This window comes from Episyrphus balteatus, chromosome 1 (assembly GCF_945859705.1).
Source record: "Episyrphus balteatus chromosome 1, idEpiBalt1.1, whole genome shotgun sequence".
Classification (NCBI taxonomy): domain Eukaryota; kingdom Metazoa; phylum Arthropoda; class Insecta; order Diptera; family Syrphidae; genus Episyrphus; species Episyrphus balteatus.
In genome coordinates, this window is record NC_079134.1 from 47,332,614 (window position 1) to 47,348,373 (window position 15,760).

General features: G+C 32.4%; 2 protein-coding genes across 2 annotated transcripts; both read right to left on the reverse strand.

The window, feature by feature from the left end:
* Positions 1-3: 3 nt before the first annotated feature.
* On the reverse strand, positions 4-6,098 carry LOC129907089 (thioredoxin domain-containing protein 17). Its single transcript, XM_055983146.1, has 3 exons — positions 5,820-6,098; positions 5,683-5,761; positions 4-226 (listed from the first exon to the last, which is right to left on the reverse strand). The coding sequence occupies exons 1-3, from the start codon at positions 5,962-5,964 to the stop codon at positions 73-75; spliced, it is 378 nt and encodes a 125-aa protein (XP_055839121.1). The 5' UTR covers positions 5,965-6,098; the 3' UTR covers positions 4-72.
* A 2,554-nt stretch (positions 6,099-8,652) lies between these two features.
* Positions 8,653-15,403, reverse strand: LOC129907086 (elongation factor G, mitochondrial). Its single transcript, XM_055983141.1, has 4 exons — positions 15,220-15,403; positions 13,752-15,147; positions 8,995-9,616; positions 8,653-8,938 (listed from the first exon to the last, which is right to left on the reverse strand). Exons 1-4 carry the CDS (start codon positions 15,298-15,300, stop codon positions 8,797-8,799), a joined length of 2,241 nt encoding a protein of 746 aa, XP_055839116.1. The 5' UTR covers positions 15,301-15,403; the 3' UTR covers positions 8,653-8,796.
* Positions 15,404-15,760: the final 357 nt, after the last annotated feature.

Below are 15,760 nucleotides of genomic sequence, written 5' to 3' on the forward strand. Positions count from 1 at the left end.
AACTTTTATTTTTTTTTTTGTGAATACAAATATAAACTTTATCTTAACATTCCACACTCTATAATATCGTTCTTAGTCCTCATCAGTAAGTAACATTTCAACGAGATCAGCGTTTGAGCAACGCTCACCATCTAAACGTTGAGGTGATTTCCAACGCAACAAAGTTGGCAAGAATATCAAATGAGTGCGGGGATCCTTACGGAAGGGACAGTTTAAATCTTTCCAGCTGAAAATGAACAAAAAAAAAGAAAATATGTAAGTAAAATCGTTATGACACTGAACTCTTATAAGAGAAAACTTATATTAAGGAAACATTGAGCAGTGTTATTGGGCACGTTCAAAGAGCTAACATAAAGCTATCGGATAGCTTTTTGTTGTTGTAAACAATGTTAAAAATTAGCAAGGAAACGAACCATTTTCTGTCAAAAAATAATCTGAAGGTATCCGAGAATTTCTGGTATACCTCAGGTATTCGAGTGATCAGCTGATAAACATTTATGGCGTTTTCGATTGGCAGTCCGGAAGCGTCCGGAATCATTCTGAAAGCGTTTTATTCGCACAAAACTAATAGTTTTGTGTGAATAAAACTTTTTCAGAATGATTCCGGACGCTTCCAGACTTCCAATCGAAAACGCCATTAGTTTTTTTTTATTTTGATTACTTTTCGGGCTTAAAATTCCTAATTCTCCGGCAGATTTTAGAATAAAATCCAATAATATAAACTCGATAAATCGTTTATCTCTATTGATTTTAACCCCTTGTAACCCAAGATCGTAAATTTCAAAATTAATAATGACAATCGACTGGCATTTAACTATAATAAAACACGTATTTTTTTTTAAAATTCAATAAATTCGTTACTTACTTAGATATTTCGATAATTAGGGAGTAATAAAATAAGTTTAAATAATTTATTTTTATATACAAATGCAAAAATTCAAACAAAAAACTATGTATTTAATATTTAGTTTTAGGCACTTTTCTAAAATCCAAAAATAAAACCCCGTTGGTTTATCCAGAAAAACTATTTATTTTGAATTTCGTAGTTTTTACACAAATTTACTTATTTTCAAAAAAAAAAAGCCCAACTTTCAACATTAACTGCCAATTAAAAACTGTTGGTGCAATACATAAAGATTATGTAAGAAGCTTCAAAATGAAAAAAATTTAGTTTCTACAGCTATTGTGCGATTTTTTTCGGTTTGTTACAGAAATGTCACATGTCGCTACAAGAGGGGTTAAAGTCGCCTATGATAGTGATAGCATAAAATAAGAGCCATGTTCGACCTCGCCACCCTTGCCAAAATCGTTCTCGTGCGAAGGTTGACCATGAAAAATTCTCGCCGCTCTCTCAAAGTCGGCCAGAGGATCACTGATGCCTTTCACGTCGATAACCGATAAAGGTTTGCAACAAGACTTCTTTAGCATTGTACTCGAAGCAATTTTGTGCAACTCGCAAATCCACACAAGTGGCAAAATTCATAAAAAGTCCGTTCAACTCCTGGCTTATACGGATGATATAAACGTTGTCATCAGAACGAAGCGAGCTGTAACTGGTGAGATTTTTAGTGACTCACTCCATCAAAAACCTGAGCAAGGTGGCTTAATTTAGCCAACATCGCTTTATAAATTCTTTTGTGGAATGATTTACTTACATTGAAATCGCTCATAATGACAATTTCAGTCTGCTATATCATCAAATACGATACAAGTTTAATTTTTGTCCAGATTGGTGGTCTAACAAATTAAACAGGTGTGAAGCGCTTATTAAACATAGGTAAATATCAACTAAATACAATTTTAATTTGTTACTAAACACGAATCGTAACGTATTTGAAGTCTGTCATTACTTCAAATATAAATAGATATTATTATGATCATAGCGGGAGAAGAATAATGACTGTGCTATTTGAGTTGATATAGAAATATTAGTTTGTCACTCTGTTTGTACAGTATAAATGTTTATCATCACTGTTATATCAAGCAACGAATACATATTGGCATAATCGTTCGTAAATTCACAAAACAATTTTAAAACTGAAAGCTATCCAGAATTTTTTTTTTAACTACCTACAAAGAACAACAATTTTAGTTTACGTACCAAATTGATAGTAACAAAATAAGCCATGACTTGCAGTTTGCCTTGGTGACATATGTTTGATTATAAGTTTAAGCGTTTAAGCAAAAATAACGACAAAATTTTTTTATCAAAAAAAAAAAAAAGGAAACGATGAGTGATCCGAGAAAACCCATTAATACCGACATACAATAATTAAATTCTTAAAATGCGATAATATAGAACAGGAAACACACAAATATCTGAAAATGATGATGATGTCATAAAAAAAATTGGAAATTTTGGAAGCTGACTGACTCATTCATAAATTCATCATTGTATAGATTACACTTTAAAGCCTAATAAAGCTCCTCCTGTTGAGAAATGAAATAACATTCTAAAATCACATAGATTGTAACACAAAACTATATCGAAAACTGAAATTTTGTATTGCATCCGATTCATTGGATAGATTTGAACTATTTTCCATACATGCTTGTGCAGTTTTAGTTTTAATTTGATTAAATATGAAAAAACTTATTAATTGATCGACCCCTACATTATTAGGCTTTTGAAATTATATAACAAAATTGGGTCAAATGTCTTAAAATTAAACATGATTGATATTTTGTACTAGTAACGTTCATTATTTGATTTATGGAAAAAAATACTTTGACAAAAATACAAATATTTTGACAAAAAAAAACAACATACAAATGGACAAAGCTATTTTGGATATTTTGATGTTTCCCTTATGCCTTATTATTATTCTGCCACCCAGCGTTAAGCTTTTCCAGCAGCTCTTTTTTTGTTGCTATAGGGAAGACACTCCCAAAAGTGTTTTCTATTGAATTCATGCCCGGATAATGACCAAGTTACTTCAAAATGACTTGAGTCTCTTAATTTTATCGGAATTCGTATGAATATTGTTGCTTCGAGCCTCAAAAACCAGTTTCGAATTCGCGGAATCAATAAGTTCTTAAATAAACTTAATGAACCAGCTACTCTGAATTGTTCTGTTATTTTTTACAAACGCAACTGCTTTAAATCCAAGACTAAATTTTCCATTGATTAAGAAAAGGCTGGTGTGGCGGGATAAATTAAGGAATTCACGCTAATACCGATGTCGTGGCGTTTTATTAGGTTTTCTCTTTCGTGTTGTTTTTCAAATGGCTTCTTTCAGGGGGCCTATTACGTAATACGAGCGGCAAGTCAACGATAGAGAGCGATTATGTAAACCAAGAAAGTCAAAATAACCGACAAATATATTTTTTTTTAGGCTCACATGCATTCTACAAACAGACGCAATAATATTATGACAGCTAAACGATAACGATAGTCAAACGATAGGTAAATTGCAGTCGTAAAGATTAACGAGTATCGTTTAAGTTAAACAATTATCGTAAAACGTAGTCGCATTTTAACGAGAACGAAGTAGTTTTAACGATAATCGTTTTACAAAATAGGACCCAGCCCTATTCTGCGAATAAGAATAGTTTAAATGGGAGTAAAAATTTAATTTTAAGAAATAGTTTTTCTTCAAAATCACAAAAACGAACAGAAGCAGTCTGTACAACTTTTTCGACACGACAAATTTGTAGTCGATTTTCAAAACGATAGAAGAGGAATAGATATCTTTTAAATTCTATATTCTAATAAAATTATCCTACAAATTGTTTTATACAAAAATTACAGTGGACGTCCAAACGAATGATTATAATATTCGAGGTCATTCACTATATTGAGAGCGTTCGCCTTATCGATCGACTTTTATTTAAAAAAAAAATCCAATAATTGATGGATAAATTTATTTATAAATACGTTTTTCTACAGCTTATAAGAAAATTGAATGGTTCTGCTATTTTTGTATTCATATTTTTAAAAAATCATTCAAAACAAATCAATTAACGACTTAATAAAATGAATCGGTGATTGTTAAAACAACATAAGTGAGATTTTTTTTTCGTAGGAGAGACAAAACCCTTAAAATTTCCATGAGGTGGTCAAATTTTCAACGCATTGACAGTTTTAATACCTCAATTGACATTCCAAGGTTTAATATTGATTATTATAATATACAAATCCTTAGTCTATTTAAAATTATAGAGGTTTTGGTCTCACATTAAAAAAAAAATAAAAAAATCACTTATGTTGTTTTAGCAATCATCGATTCAAATACCCCTGATGAAGTCGAGAAATTACGACGAAACAAAGGGAAAAAGTATGAAATACAAATTTTTATTTGCAAAGAGGCGGAAGGAAGTGGCCAAAAAAGCCCGATTCAACATAAACACCCGTATTCTGCTATTCGATTCACGTGAATTGAAGTATTTCCTTCCTTTACCACGTCAACATGGCAAAACGTTGTTTCCGTCTGTTTTAGAAATTTTAAGGAAAAGCAAATTGTTTAAGTTCGATTTTAACCCCCATTTAAACGCTTCTTATTTTACTGGCTGAACAGAATGGAAATTCGCTTGTGGCAAAGAAAAACGCCGTGGTACAAGATGTCAAATAAAATCGCTCAAAATGTAGAAAAGATGAACAGAATTATGTGGCGCGCTAAAATGTCAATTGCCTTGAAAAAAAATAATTTTAACTGAGCAACCACATTTGAAACGTCAAAAGTCATTGCGCTTGTAGCTTGAAGTAAAAGTCGACTCGACTTGTACCACAGCGAATTTGCTTGCCACAGCCACATCTACGTATTCTGGCACCAATATACTAATTTCATACTTTTTAACTTTGACAGCGACACAAGACACAAGCCACAGACACACATTCTGGTCTACCAGTTAGACTTTCATGTGAATCGAATAGCAGAATACGGCCAGTAAATAAACTTTTTAATGTTATGAAAATATTTGTCTCTATCATTTTTTCTTCATATCAGTAACGCGTCTCGATCAAGGATTGTAATCAACTTTGTTTTGAACCCAAAAATCGATTGTTTAACTGCTAAAATACAATTATTCTCAAATTCTTAGTAAAGATATTTGTTCATTTGTACATTTGTTTTCTAGTATCAGATCCAAGTTAAAGTTTCAAATAGAATGCTTTTATTGAGTCAAAACATAGATAAAATTTCAATAAATAAACAGTGCTAACGCTTTCCACTTGAAAGATAATTATTTTAAATTTAAATTTTAATCAAAAAATCCGATCTAATCGGATAGCAGAATACCTACATAGATTAAGCGTTGTGTGAGTTACAAACTTATAAAAGATAGGTATTATTTGTCGTACAACAAATTAAAAAATAAAGCCTAAACTGATCAAGTAGATAAAAGAATATTGGCAAGTCATTGCCTTTAATTTGCGATTTTAAAGATAAACTTGCTAAGGTCATTTCAATGCTTTTGATTTACTTTAAAATAATTGCCAATCCCCCTCCCCTCACCTACTTTTGTTCTCTTAAAAAATGTTTGCTAAAAAAATGGCAAACAACCACGCCCATGGAATGTCCAGTTAATAATCCCCCAAGGCTTCCTAAAAAAACCCAATCATCATAAAAAAATCTAAAAATAAAACACTGATTCATATATGCAACTTTTATGTTGTGAAATGATTTGATTTGCAAGTACACAAGTAAATTGAATGAAATAAAAGAAAAAACAGTAGGAACTTACAATGGTCTATCGATTTCAACATGAACAAAGTGACTCTTTTCAGCTGATTTTTCTACAGCTTCTGTAATAACTGGTTCAGCTGTAAAAAGTTTATTTATAATAAATTCAAATTAATTTGACTGATATAATTTCATTACCTTTTACACAATATGGGCACCAACTTTTACCATTTTCATCCTTGTTACCACTAAATAGCACATGAATTGGTTCACCAGAAGATTCTAATCCTTCAACCAATTTGGTGAATTCTTCATAATTTTCAGCGTGATGTTTGATAACCATTTTGTTAGTTAAATTACTTGATATCTTCCTGATATCACAAAACAATCTAATAAACTTCGTCTTTGCTGATTTTATACAACCTAGCCGGGAATTAAAAATTTTTTAATTTTTATATGTATTATAATTTTATATGATTCGATAAGAATTTTGACGTTTTGGATTTGTTGGCAGAACCGCCATAAAATATTGGTGTGAAAAATATACAGCGGCTGTAGAGTATGTTCACAGAGTTGGTACATGTGAATCTAACATAAATAAAGAATTTCACAATGTGCTCTATTTAAAATTAAATATGCAGACCATTCAATATTTATTTGCTTTCCCACTGCTTTTATTGGATAATTTTTGTATTCTAAAAATGTAAATAAATAGTTAAGAAATTTCAATTTATTTCATTATTTGTTGCAGCGCTAACAAATGTTGTATTCATTTTAAAGTTTATTTTTAAGCGGTCACTGTGGCGTATGTGGAATATTTTTTTTAAAACAAATTTTTGTTGGTTAATAGCCTGGGACCGAATCACGGCACACGATTACGATCATACGTTAACGCTTTGACTATTGCTGTCTCTAATTTTGAGGGGGGGCCGAGATAGAACACAAAAAAAAAGCTTTGAAATTCAAGGGTTTCCTGTGTTCGGCCCCCTTTTGTTGATAAAAGTTTAAAAAATGGAAAAAAATAGATACATTTTTGAATCATTTGATGTTATTACTTATTAATATTCAAAATTGTTTCTAAATTCATAAAAAAAACAAAAATTTAAATAAAAAAACATTCAATTTATTTAAGTTTGACCTAATAAAGTCAAAGACCGCAGATAGGAAACTAGATGGCCGAAAATAGGAAACAAAGGCCGCATTTAGGAAAATCGAACTTCTTTTTACAAAAACTTTACCTAATAAATTATTTTTGGAACAATTACCTATTAACTTTTTTTTAACTGTCCAGAAAAAGAAATAAATAAACTTCATTTTTTTCAAGAATTATTTTAACATGTTGATATTTGACGTTTCTGTGCTTTATTTTATGAGAAAAAAATCCTTAATGACACAAGGGTCATGAGATAATTTCGCAAATCATCTCATTTTGAACGTCAAATCGTAAAGGAAATTATTTTATAATTCATGGTAGAAAGATATAGTTAGCCTTATCACCAATTCCATTCGCATCGAAAATTATCACAAAGTCGATCTTTGTGAAGTTTTCCGATCTTTGCGAAAGATTCCATACGGAATCCGTGATTGTTTTTTCGGGAATCGTAGCAAATAACCGATACGAATGTAGTTCGTGATAAGGCCTACAGTAACTTTACGTTTCTTATGTAAAGGAAGTAAAAAGGTGAATTTTTTACCGAGTGCTTATCTTTTTCAGTGGAAAGAAAGCACTTCTTATACGAACATATTTAAACCGGTGATTTCTGTGCATCGATGTTTGCTGGGTTGCATTTCAAATGGAACCAATACATTCAAATTTGGAGTTATGCTCAAACCATTCGAAATGCTCAGACGAATAAATGCGTTTTAAAGGTCTAAAGTACCTATACCATATAAACAATTGATCTAAGTAAAAATACATTTTCAACGACATAAATATGACTCATTGTTATTGGTTTCAGGGCACAAATTACCATTGTCCTTTTGATCACATCTACGATTTAAGTTATTATCGATGGGCGAAATTTTTTTACTTGTACTTGTCTTCATTAACATTTATTTTATACGTTATACTATACTGCCTTTAACTTCTATAGCAAAGAAAGCCAGAAACTTCAAATATTTCAGCTTCTAAGCATAAGTAGTTGCTGAGATATAGAGCTTCAAAATCACAAAAAACGTAATTGACTGACTCACTCAGTCACAGATCACCAAAATTATGAAGCACATTTGGTATACCAAGAGGGCGTTCCTATTTTCTTTGCAAGAATGTGATACGTTATGGAGCATTTATGATTGCTGTTGAATCTTAAAACTTGGTTAAATGAAAGAGATGATGTTAAATTTAATAAACAAATTTAAAATTAGAGATTTTCCATTCAGGAGGCGTGACAGCCCCCCATTTGCATTTTCAAACGTTATGCAGCACTTTCAAACGTAAAATCTTGAAACTTGGTAGAATTATAGAGCTCGTATTAATACAATGGAATCATTTAAAAATTTGAGATTTTATACCCAGGGGACTTTAACTATCCATATTATCTAAATTATTATCAAATACTATAAAGGAGCACTTCTGATTATCGTAGAGTCTAGTAAATTGGTAGGACGGCAGCACTAAGCGCTATTTGCTGAATCGAAGCTTAATGTTCGTTACGAAAACATTAATGTTAAAAATGAGCCAAGTTCTCCTATGTTTGAATCAAGTCTCGCATAAAAGCCACTAACATTATAAAGGGTACCAAGTTCTCAAATTTGGTTTAAAATGTCAATCTATAAAATTTTGATTGTTATTCTTGGTAAGTTTTCAAATAACTTCAGAAAATAGTCGTTTAGTGAGAAATTGCTAAGCAAATAATACAAATTAATCAATTTAAACTTTCAACTAAATTTTAAAACTTGGTTCCCTTTATTTCTCACATCTCAGCCTTTTCAAACATAGGAGAACTTGGCACGGTTTTTAATATTTATGTTTTTGCTGAGATAATGCGTTTAACAAGAAAGAAACAATATTAAACTTAAAAGATTACCCGAATGAAAACAACTTGTTATAAATTTATTCGGCATCCGTTGGTAAAACATTCGTTATCACAGTTTTAAAAAAGAAAAAAAAAAAAACAAACAAATATTATACTATTTTAAAATCTTATAAATATTTTTTTTTTATCTAGCTATTTATTTAGTTTTTCTTTTTCTTCTTATCAACGTTTAAGCCTTGTGAGTCCTGATACTGTCTTATAAGTTGTTCTTGAACATCGGGTAGACAAGGCGAATATCTGCTGTATTCCATTGTAAATTCACCTTTGCCTTGTGTACTTGATCTGCAAGAAAAAAATGATTTTTAATAGAACATGGAAGCATAACATTTCCAACTCACCTTAGTTCACCAGCATAGCCAAACATATCATTTAATGGTACCTCAGCATAAACAGTAAACCAACCCTCAGCACCGTCTGTACCAGTGATAATACCATGTCTCTTGCTCAATTGTCCCATAACAGCTCCTTGGAATTCTTCTGGGGCAGCAACTTCAACTAACATAATTGGTTCGAGAATTTGCCAAGCACCCGATGCAAACACTTCTTTAACGGCTCCATGAGCAGCCAACATGAATGCCAATTCACTTGAATCAACAATATGATGTCCACCGTCTGTTAGTCTAAATTTAATACCTGCCAACTTGTGACCACTCAACATGCCCTTCTCAGACATTTCTCGGAAACCCTTTTCCACACCAGGAATAAATTGCTTGGGTACATTGGTACCAACTGTTTCGTCAGCAAATTCTAATTGTGTATTCTTTGCTGGTGGAAGTGGTTCCATGATACCAATAACGCGGGCATATTGTCCTGATCCTCCAGATTGTTTTTTATGCAGATAATCAAATTCACATGGACCAACTAATGTTTCACGGAATGCTACTTTCGGTTTGCCTAGAGTTACCGGACAACCATATTCTCGTTCCATTCGTTGGGCATAGATCTCCAAGTGAAGTTCACCTTAAATTTAAAAAAATATAATATATATATTTAAAATAAGCTAACATACGTGACTGATATAAAGTAAGATTTAAAGTGCCTCAAGAGTCATTATTATCTGACAAAATATACACCATAAAGTAAAATTACCCCAAAAACATCATAAGTCAAGCCTACGATTCAAGTGCCATGAAATAAGGCCAAGTGAAATAAAACTAAATTTCAAAAATACACCTGATTTCATTTTTCAAAAGCGAAATAAAGCCGCAATTTTTAACAGTTTGATTGATTTTTAGAAACAAGACCAACTTGGTCTTATTTTTCTTTAACAAATCGAAAAATAATCAATTTAGGATTTTTATAACATTCCAACATTAAAAAAAAAGTCTTCAAAAACTGGTCTTATCTCAGTTCCTCAAAAGTAAAAGCAAAACAACACAATAATTTAACATAAAATTGGTATCCCAAAAATTTTTTACATGAACCTAGGTCGTATTTTTGAGTTTTTTTTTTTTCAAATACCGATTTAAATAGATATTCCATGTATTATTACTTCGCAAATACCGAGCAAAAACTAATTACACTGGTCAACAATGTTTTTGTTATAGACACCAAGATATACTTTTCTATAGGTTTTTTGGGTGCTTCGAATCCGAAGTCAGAACAATTCTACCACATCACGTTTTTGAGATAATCCCGTTAGAAAATCGAAAATGCCGCTTTTTTACCAGTTTTCGAGATTATTTCTTAGCTTTTGGTTATTTGTTTTAAATAAATTTGTAACGGTTTCTAATAGAACTAAATGTTGTCTTTCTAAATCCGTTTAAATCTATTAAAAATCTCTTATCTTCTTTGAGAAATCTGAAATTGAAATCAACGTGTTTGGTATATCTCATATTTATTTGCTTTTAATAGTAAATCTCGAAATGTTCTTTGCCAATCGCTTCCAAATTTTGACACAACGTTTCATTTACATTCCAGTAAGTTCTTATCTTGTTTTTAACAAGAAAAAAAATTATATTTTTCTCACTAGTAATTATTTAGTATAAGTATCTGACACGGTCACGCTTTGATGTATCTCACTGCGATTCACCACCTTCGCAAATATAAAAACTTGCAAGATTCTAAATGGAACGTTGTGTCAAAATTTGAAAGCGATTGGCAAAGAACTTTTCGAGATTCGCTATTAAAAGTAAATAAACATGAGATATACCAAACACGTTGATTTCAATTTCAGATTTCTCAAAGAAGATAAGAGATTTTTAAAAGATTTAAACGGATTTAGAAAGACAACATTTAGTTCTATTAGAAACCGTTACAAATTTATTTAAAACAAATAACCAAAAGCTAAGAAATAATCTCGAAAACTGGTAAAAAGCGGCATTTTCGATTTTCTAACGGGATTATCTCAAAAACGTGATGTGGTAGAATTGTTCTGACTTCGGATTCTAGCTCAGCACAAACAAATCCTATAGAAAAGTATACCCTGGTTTCTGTAACAAAAAAAAAGTTTAATTTTGTTGACCAGTGTTATAGGCCTATGTATCGAAATGGAAAATTCATAAATTTTTAGTATATGGAACCTAAAAGAAGAACCTCATCGAAGAAGAACCAACAAAAAAATTCTGATATCATTCAGAATTCGGTCTGGGAGAATCAGGCAATATTCGTAGAGGGCTCCAAACGCATGTGAGCTCAATAAGTAGCAAAATACTAAAAAGATGGGATCGAAGTGGACTAAATCTGCATATGGATGGAAAGCAAACAGAAAGTTTTATAGAAAGTGTTTCATCAACCAGCTCAGATGCGAATAGGGGAAGGCTCCAAAAACTATTCGAAGAATTCACAAAAAACTGAAGAATTGGTTGACTCAAAGCGAAAATCGCACTTGCGGAGATCAGCTGGGAAAATAAATGCACCTAATTTAATGAAGGAGCCCAGAAAAAGGAGAGAAAAATAACTTCACCGGAAGAAGCCCTCACATTTTAGTATGAAAAAAACTTAATGCAAATGTACTGCAAACTGATTAAATTTGTTTTCAAGAAAAAAAAAAACACACAACTTATAAACATTGAAGAGCAAGAAATGCAAGAACAAATTAATAAAGACAGCGAACTTACTGCTAAATGGTAAAATAACCCATTGCAAACCTGATCTTCTTTTTAAATGGTGGCAAAGTTTGTATTGAATTGTATTATAAAAATAAATATTTGTGGAGTCACTTTGAGAGAAATGAACACCGAAAATAATTCATCGAGAGAACCACATGGAAAAATGTTCAACTTTGGTATTTAACTTTTGCATTCTGGGATTCGGGATTTGAATGTCTCTTGCACATATCCTATAATTTCGGAATGAAAAAGTGGCAGACTCCAAACTATTCGCTACAACGAGAAAAAAAGTCTTCTATCTTTATTTCCGGAAGGAAAAACATGACAAAGCAAATGAAATTCCATTGATGGCAACAATGTAGGAAAGTTTTTTAAAAATCCAGATATAACTTAAGTAACACTGAAGTCCATCATTTTCGAGTTTTAGTTGAAGTGTTATATAAATGAGGATGATCTCTACTGAGAACTGAGTTGTAAAGACTAGATACTGAGCTTTTTGTAGGACCATTGATTTCACTTCTTGTTCGTTTCGATCGATAAATCTTTAAAACTGTAGAGGGTAACTTAAATAGGAGTAAAGCGCTATAGGTATGTCGAATTTCTTTCAACCACTTGCAGTCGCTACTAAAATCGCTACTAAAGTCGATACTATTTGATTGTTTAGGAAATTAAAAAAGGGAGCAATCTCTTTTTGTGAATGTATTTGTGTTCAAGTGACCGATGAAAAACAATAGAATATACAAAAATTCATAGTAAGAACAAAACAACGTAAAATTTGTTTATTTTGTTCACTAAAAATGATTTATATTTCACAAATAAACAAAAATTGGCTCTTGTTCTTCATTTCGTTACAAAATTTAACTTTGGTTTGTCGTTTTGCATTTGAAAAAATTGTAGTGTGTGTGAAAATCTGTGTAAATCCGTCTCAAAAAAGAGATTTTAAAAGAATCGATTCTTCGGGAAAAAGCAGAGAATTTGTTTTCATTGGAATTCATTTAAGGAAAAAGTAGCGACCGCAAGTCGACTGCAGATCGAATTTTTGGTTGTTTGAATTCTACATTAAATTATTTCACAACAAATAAATAATCACAGCGTAGATGAGTAGCAATGAAAAAACCGCCTACAAATGCCAACAATGATCACAAAAGTACTATGTCCGGCAGAAGTTATAGAAGAAGACAGAATACTTATATGTTCGTTCTCCGATCCAAACATGTTTATTTCGGCCTTTATTTGAATGCAACATCGCTTCCCAAATTCAAATATTTGGTTCAGTGATCAATAATGAAGCATCTTGTGATGGAGGGTAGATGAAATGGCAAGTTCTACACGGCAGTTATTTGCCTCAGCATTACAACAATTTACAAATGAATGGGAGTAAATTGACGGCAGCTGAGACTAAGATTCTTCCCAAGAAAGCAGGAGTAATAAAGCTTGATCAAATAAGAAGCAAGGACATCCGAGGACCCTCCACGGCAAAAAAGAAGGAAGCCTTCATGTAAAAAATACCAGCTTTCAAAAAATAGAACGCGATCGACTCATTTGGTTTTGCCAAGTTCAAAGGAGAGATTCTAGGAACTTTGAAAAGAAGTTAATATCATACAACGATCAAACAAGACCGCGAAAATTAGAAAGATAGGTCTAAAAACTCTTGGTACAAACAAATGTAAAAAGGTGGAGTCGATGTAGTGCTTCACTGCTGTTCTGCAGGTGTGGGTTCGAGTCCTCTCTTCTCTTTCTTTCTATTCTTTTTAACTAGTGCCGTGCAATATGCATTTAAAAGACCTTAGGTCTTACAGACACATAGTTAAAATTATTATTAAAAAAAAAAAAAACGCCAGGCTTGCCGCTGATTTCTGAGGACAACCAAGTTAACCCCAAAGGCTGATGTAAAGCAGATAATGGAAACGAATCAAAACTAATTTAAATTATATGGTGATATAAATGATATTTTATCTTAATAAATATAATTTACTTCATAGTAAATTGAATTGAATTAAATCAAACACAATAATTAAAGTAAAAACTTAAAAAAATCAACTCACCCATTCCCGAAACCAGTGTCTCCTTAACATCCGGATCATAAGCAAACGTAAAAGTAGGATCTTCTTTCGTAAATCTTGCAACAGCTTTAGCAAAATTATCTCTATCTTTAGGATTATTTGGTTTAATAGCCATCGAAACAACAGGTTCCGGTACAAACATCGATTCCATTGATATATTCAATTTAATATCCGTTACAAAAGTATCACCACTAGCACAATCTACACCAAACAATGCAAATATATCACCAGCATAAACTTCATTAACATCTTCCATTTGATTTGAATGCAATCGTACAAGTCGTGCAATTCGCACTTTACGTTTAGTACGAGTATTGAAGATACTATCTCCTTTTTTTAAAACTCCTTGATAACATCTCAAGTAGGTCAACTGGCCGAATCGACCTGCTTCCAATTTGAATGCCAAACCAACAAATGGACTTTTTCCATCCCTCGCTGGACTAAGTATAATCTTGCCAGGTTCTTCACCTTCTTTTTCAACCAATGCAAGATTCTCAACCTCACCTGGATTAGGCAAGAAATCAATAACTGCATCTAACAAAGGTTGAACACCTTTGTTTTTTAAAGCTGTTCCAACTAAAACTGGAGTAAAGGTTCGCTTGATACAAGACCGACGCAAAGCACCTTTAATATCATCTTCAGTTGGAGTTTTCTCTTCGAGAAACAACTCCCCGAGTTTGTCATCGACATTCGACAAGTGTTCAATCAACTCTTGTCGACGTTCGTTGGCTTCAGTCGCCATATCTTTAGGAATCTCATCATAACGCAACTCAGTTCCAGTTGGACCTTCGAAATAAATTGCCTTCTCACCGACTAAATCAATGATTCCTTGGCAATTTGATTCCAAACCAATTGGAAGCTGAATAAAAGCAGCGTTATGATTCATTTTCGAACGCATTTGAGACAAAACTCGATACGGGTTTGAGCCTAATCGATCGAGTTTATTAATAAAAGCTAAACAAGGAACGTTATAACGTTTCATTTGACGATTGACAGTCAGAGTCTGACTCTGAACTCCGCCAACAGCGCAGAGAACGAGTACAGCTCCATCGAGAACTCGAAGAGCTCTTTCAACTTCGACTGTGAAATCGACATGACCAGGAGTATCAATTATATTGATGTTATTGTCTTTCCACATTGTATATGTGGCTGCCGATTGAATTGTGATACCTCGCTGTCTTTCCAATTCCATGGAATCCATTGTAGCTCCAACATTGTCTTTGCCTCTAACTTCGTGCATGTGAGCAATGCGACCAGTGTAAAAGAGGATTCGCTCGGTTAATGTGGTCTTGCCACTGTCAATATGAGCGGATATTCCAATGTTGCGTATTTTTTCGAGTGGTTTGTGTTCAGCGTATTTTGCATGTGAACAGTATGTCTAGAAGGAAGATGGGGAATTGCATAACATTGAACACATTCCCGGGAGTTTTATGAATGATAAATTACTTACTTTTTGTAGACCACTGATGGCATTGATTCGAAATGAATTGTATTTGAGGAATACATTGTTGGTTATAACTCTTGTTACCATTTTTAATAACAAAAATTTAGAAATTTAGTTATTAATCGAAGAGAACTGGGACCACACCATCGGCAGAAGGGTTGGTTGGAAAAGAAGGCTAGTTGACAGTTGACTGACGTTTTCCAATGTCAAAAAGAGAAATGTCAGTTTGGGGTTGATGAGAGCGTTCACAGGTGGAGCAAAAAAATTAAATTACATATGGAATTCCATACAAGGATTTGTTTCTTTGGAGTTGGTAGACTACTCATTAGTAGATGATTAATACTTAATAGGTCTAGTACTCATTAAACACATGATCTTCTGCTCGAGTAGGTACACGGAGAAAACATAACGCCAGGGATAACTTTACTTCTAGTATATTTAATCAGAATAAAGTTGAATATACCAGAAATAAAGTTAAATATACCAGAAGCATAGTCATCCCTGCCTTATTTTTTCTCTGTGTAGGCATATGGAGTCGTTGTACTAG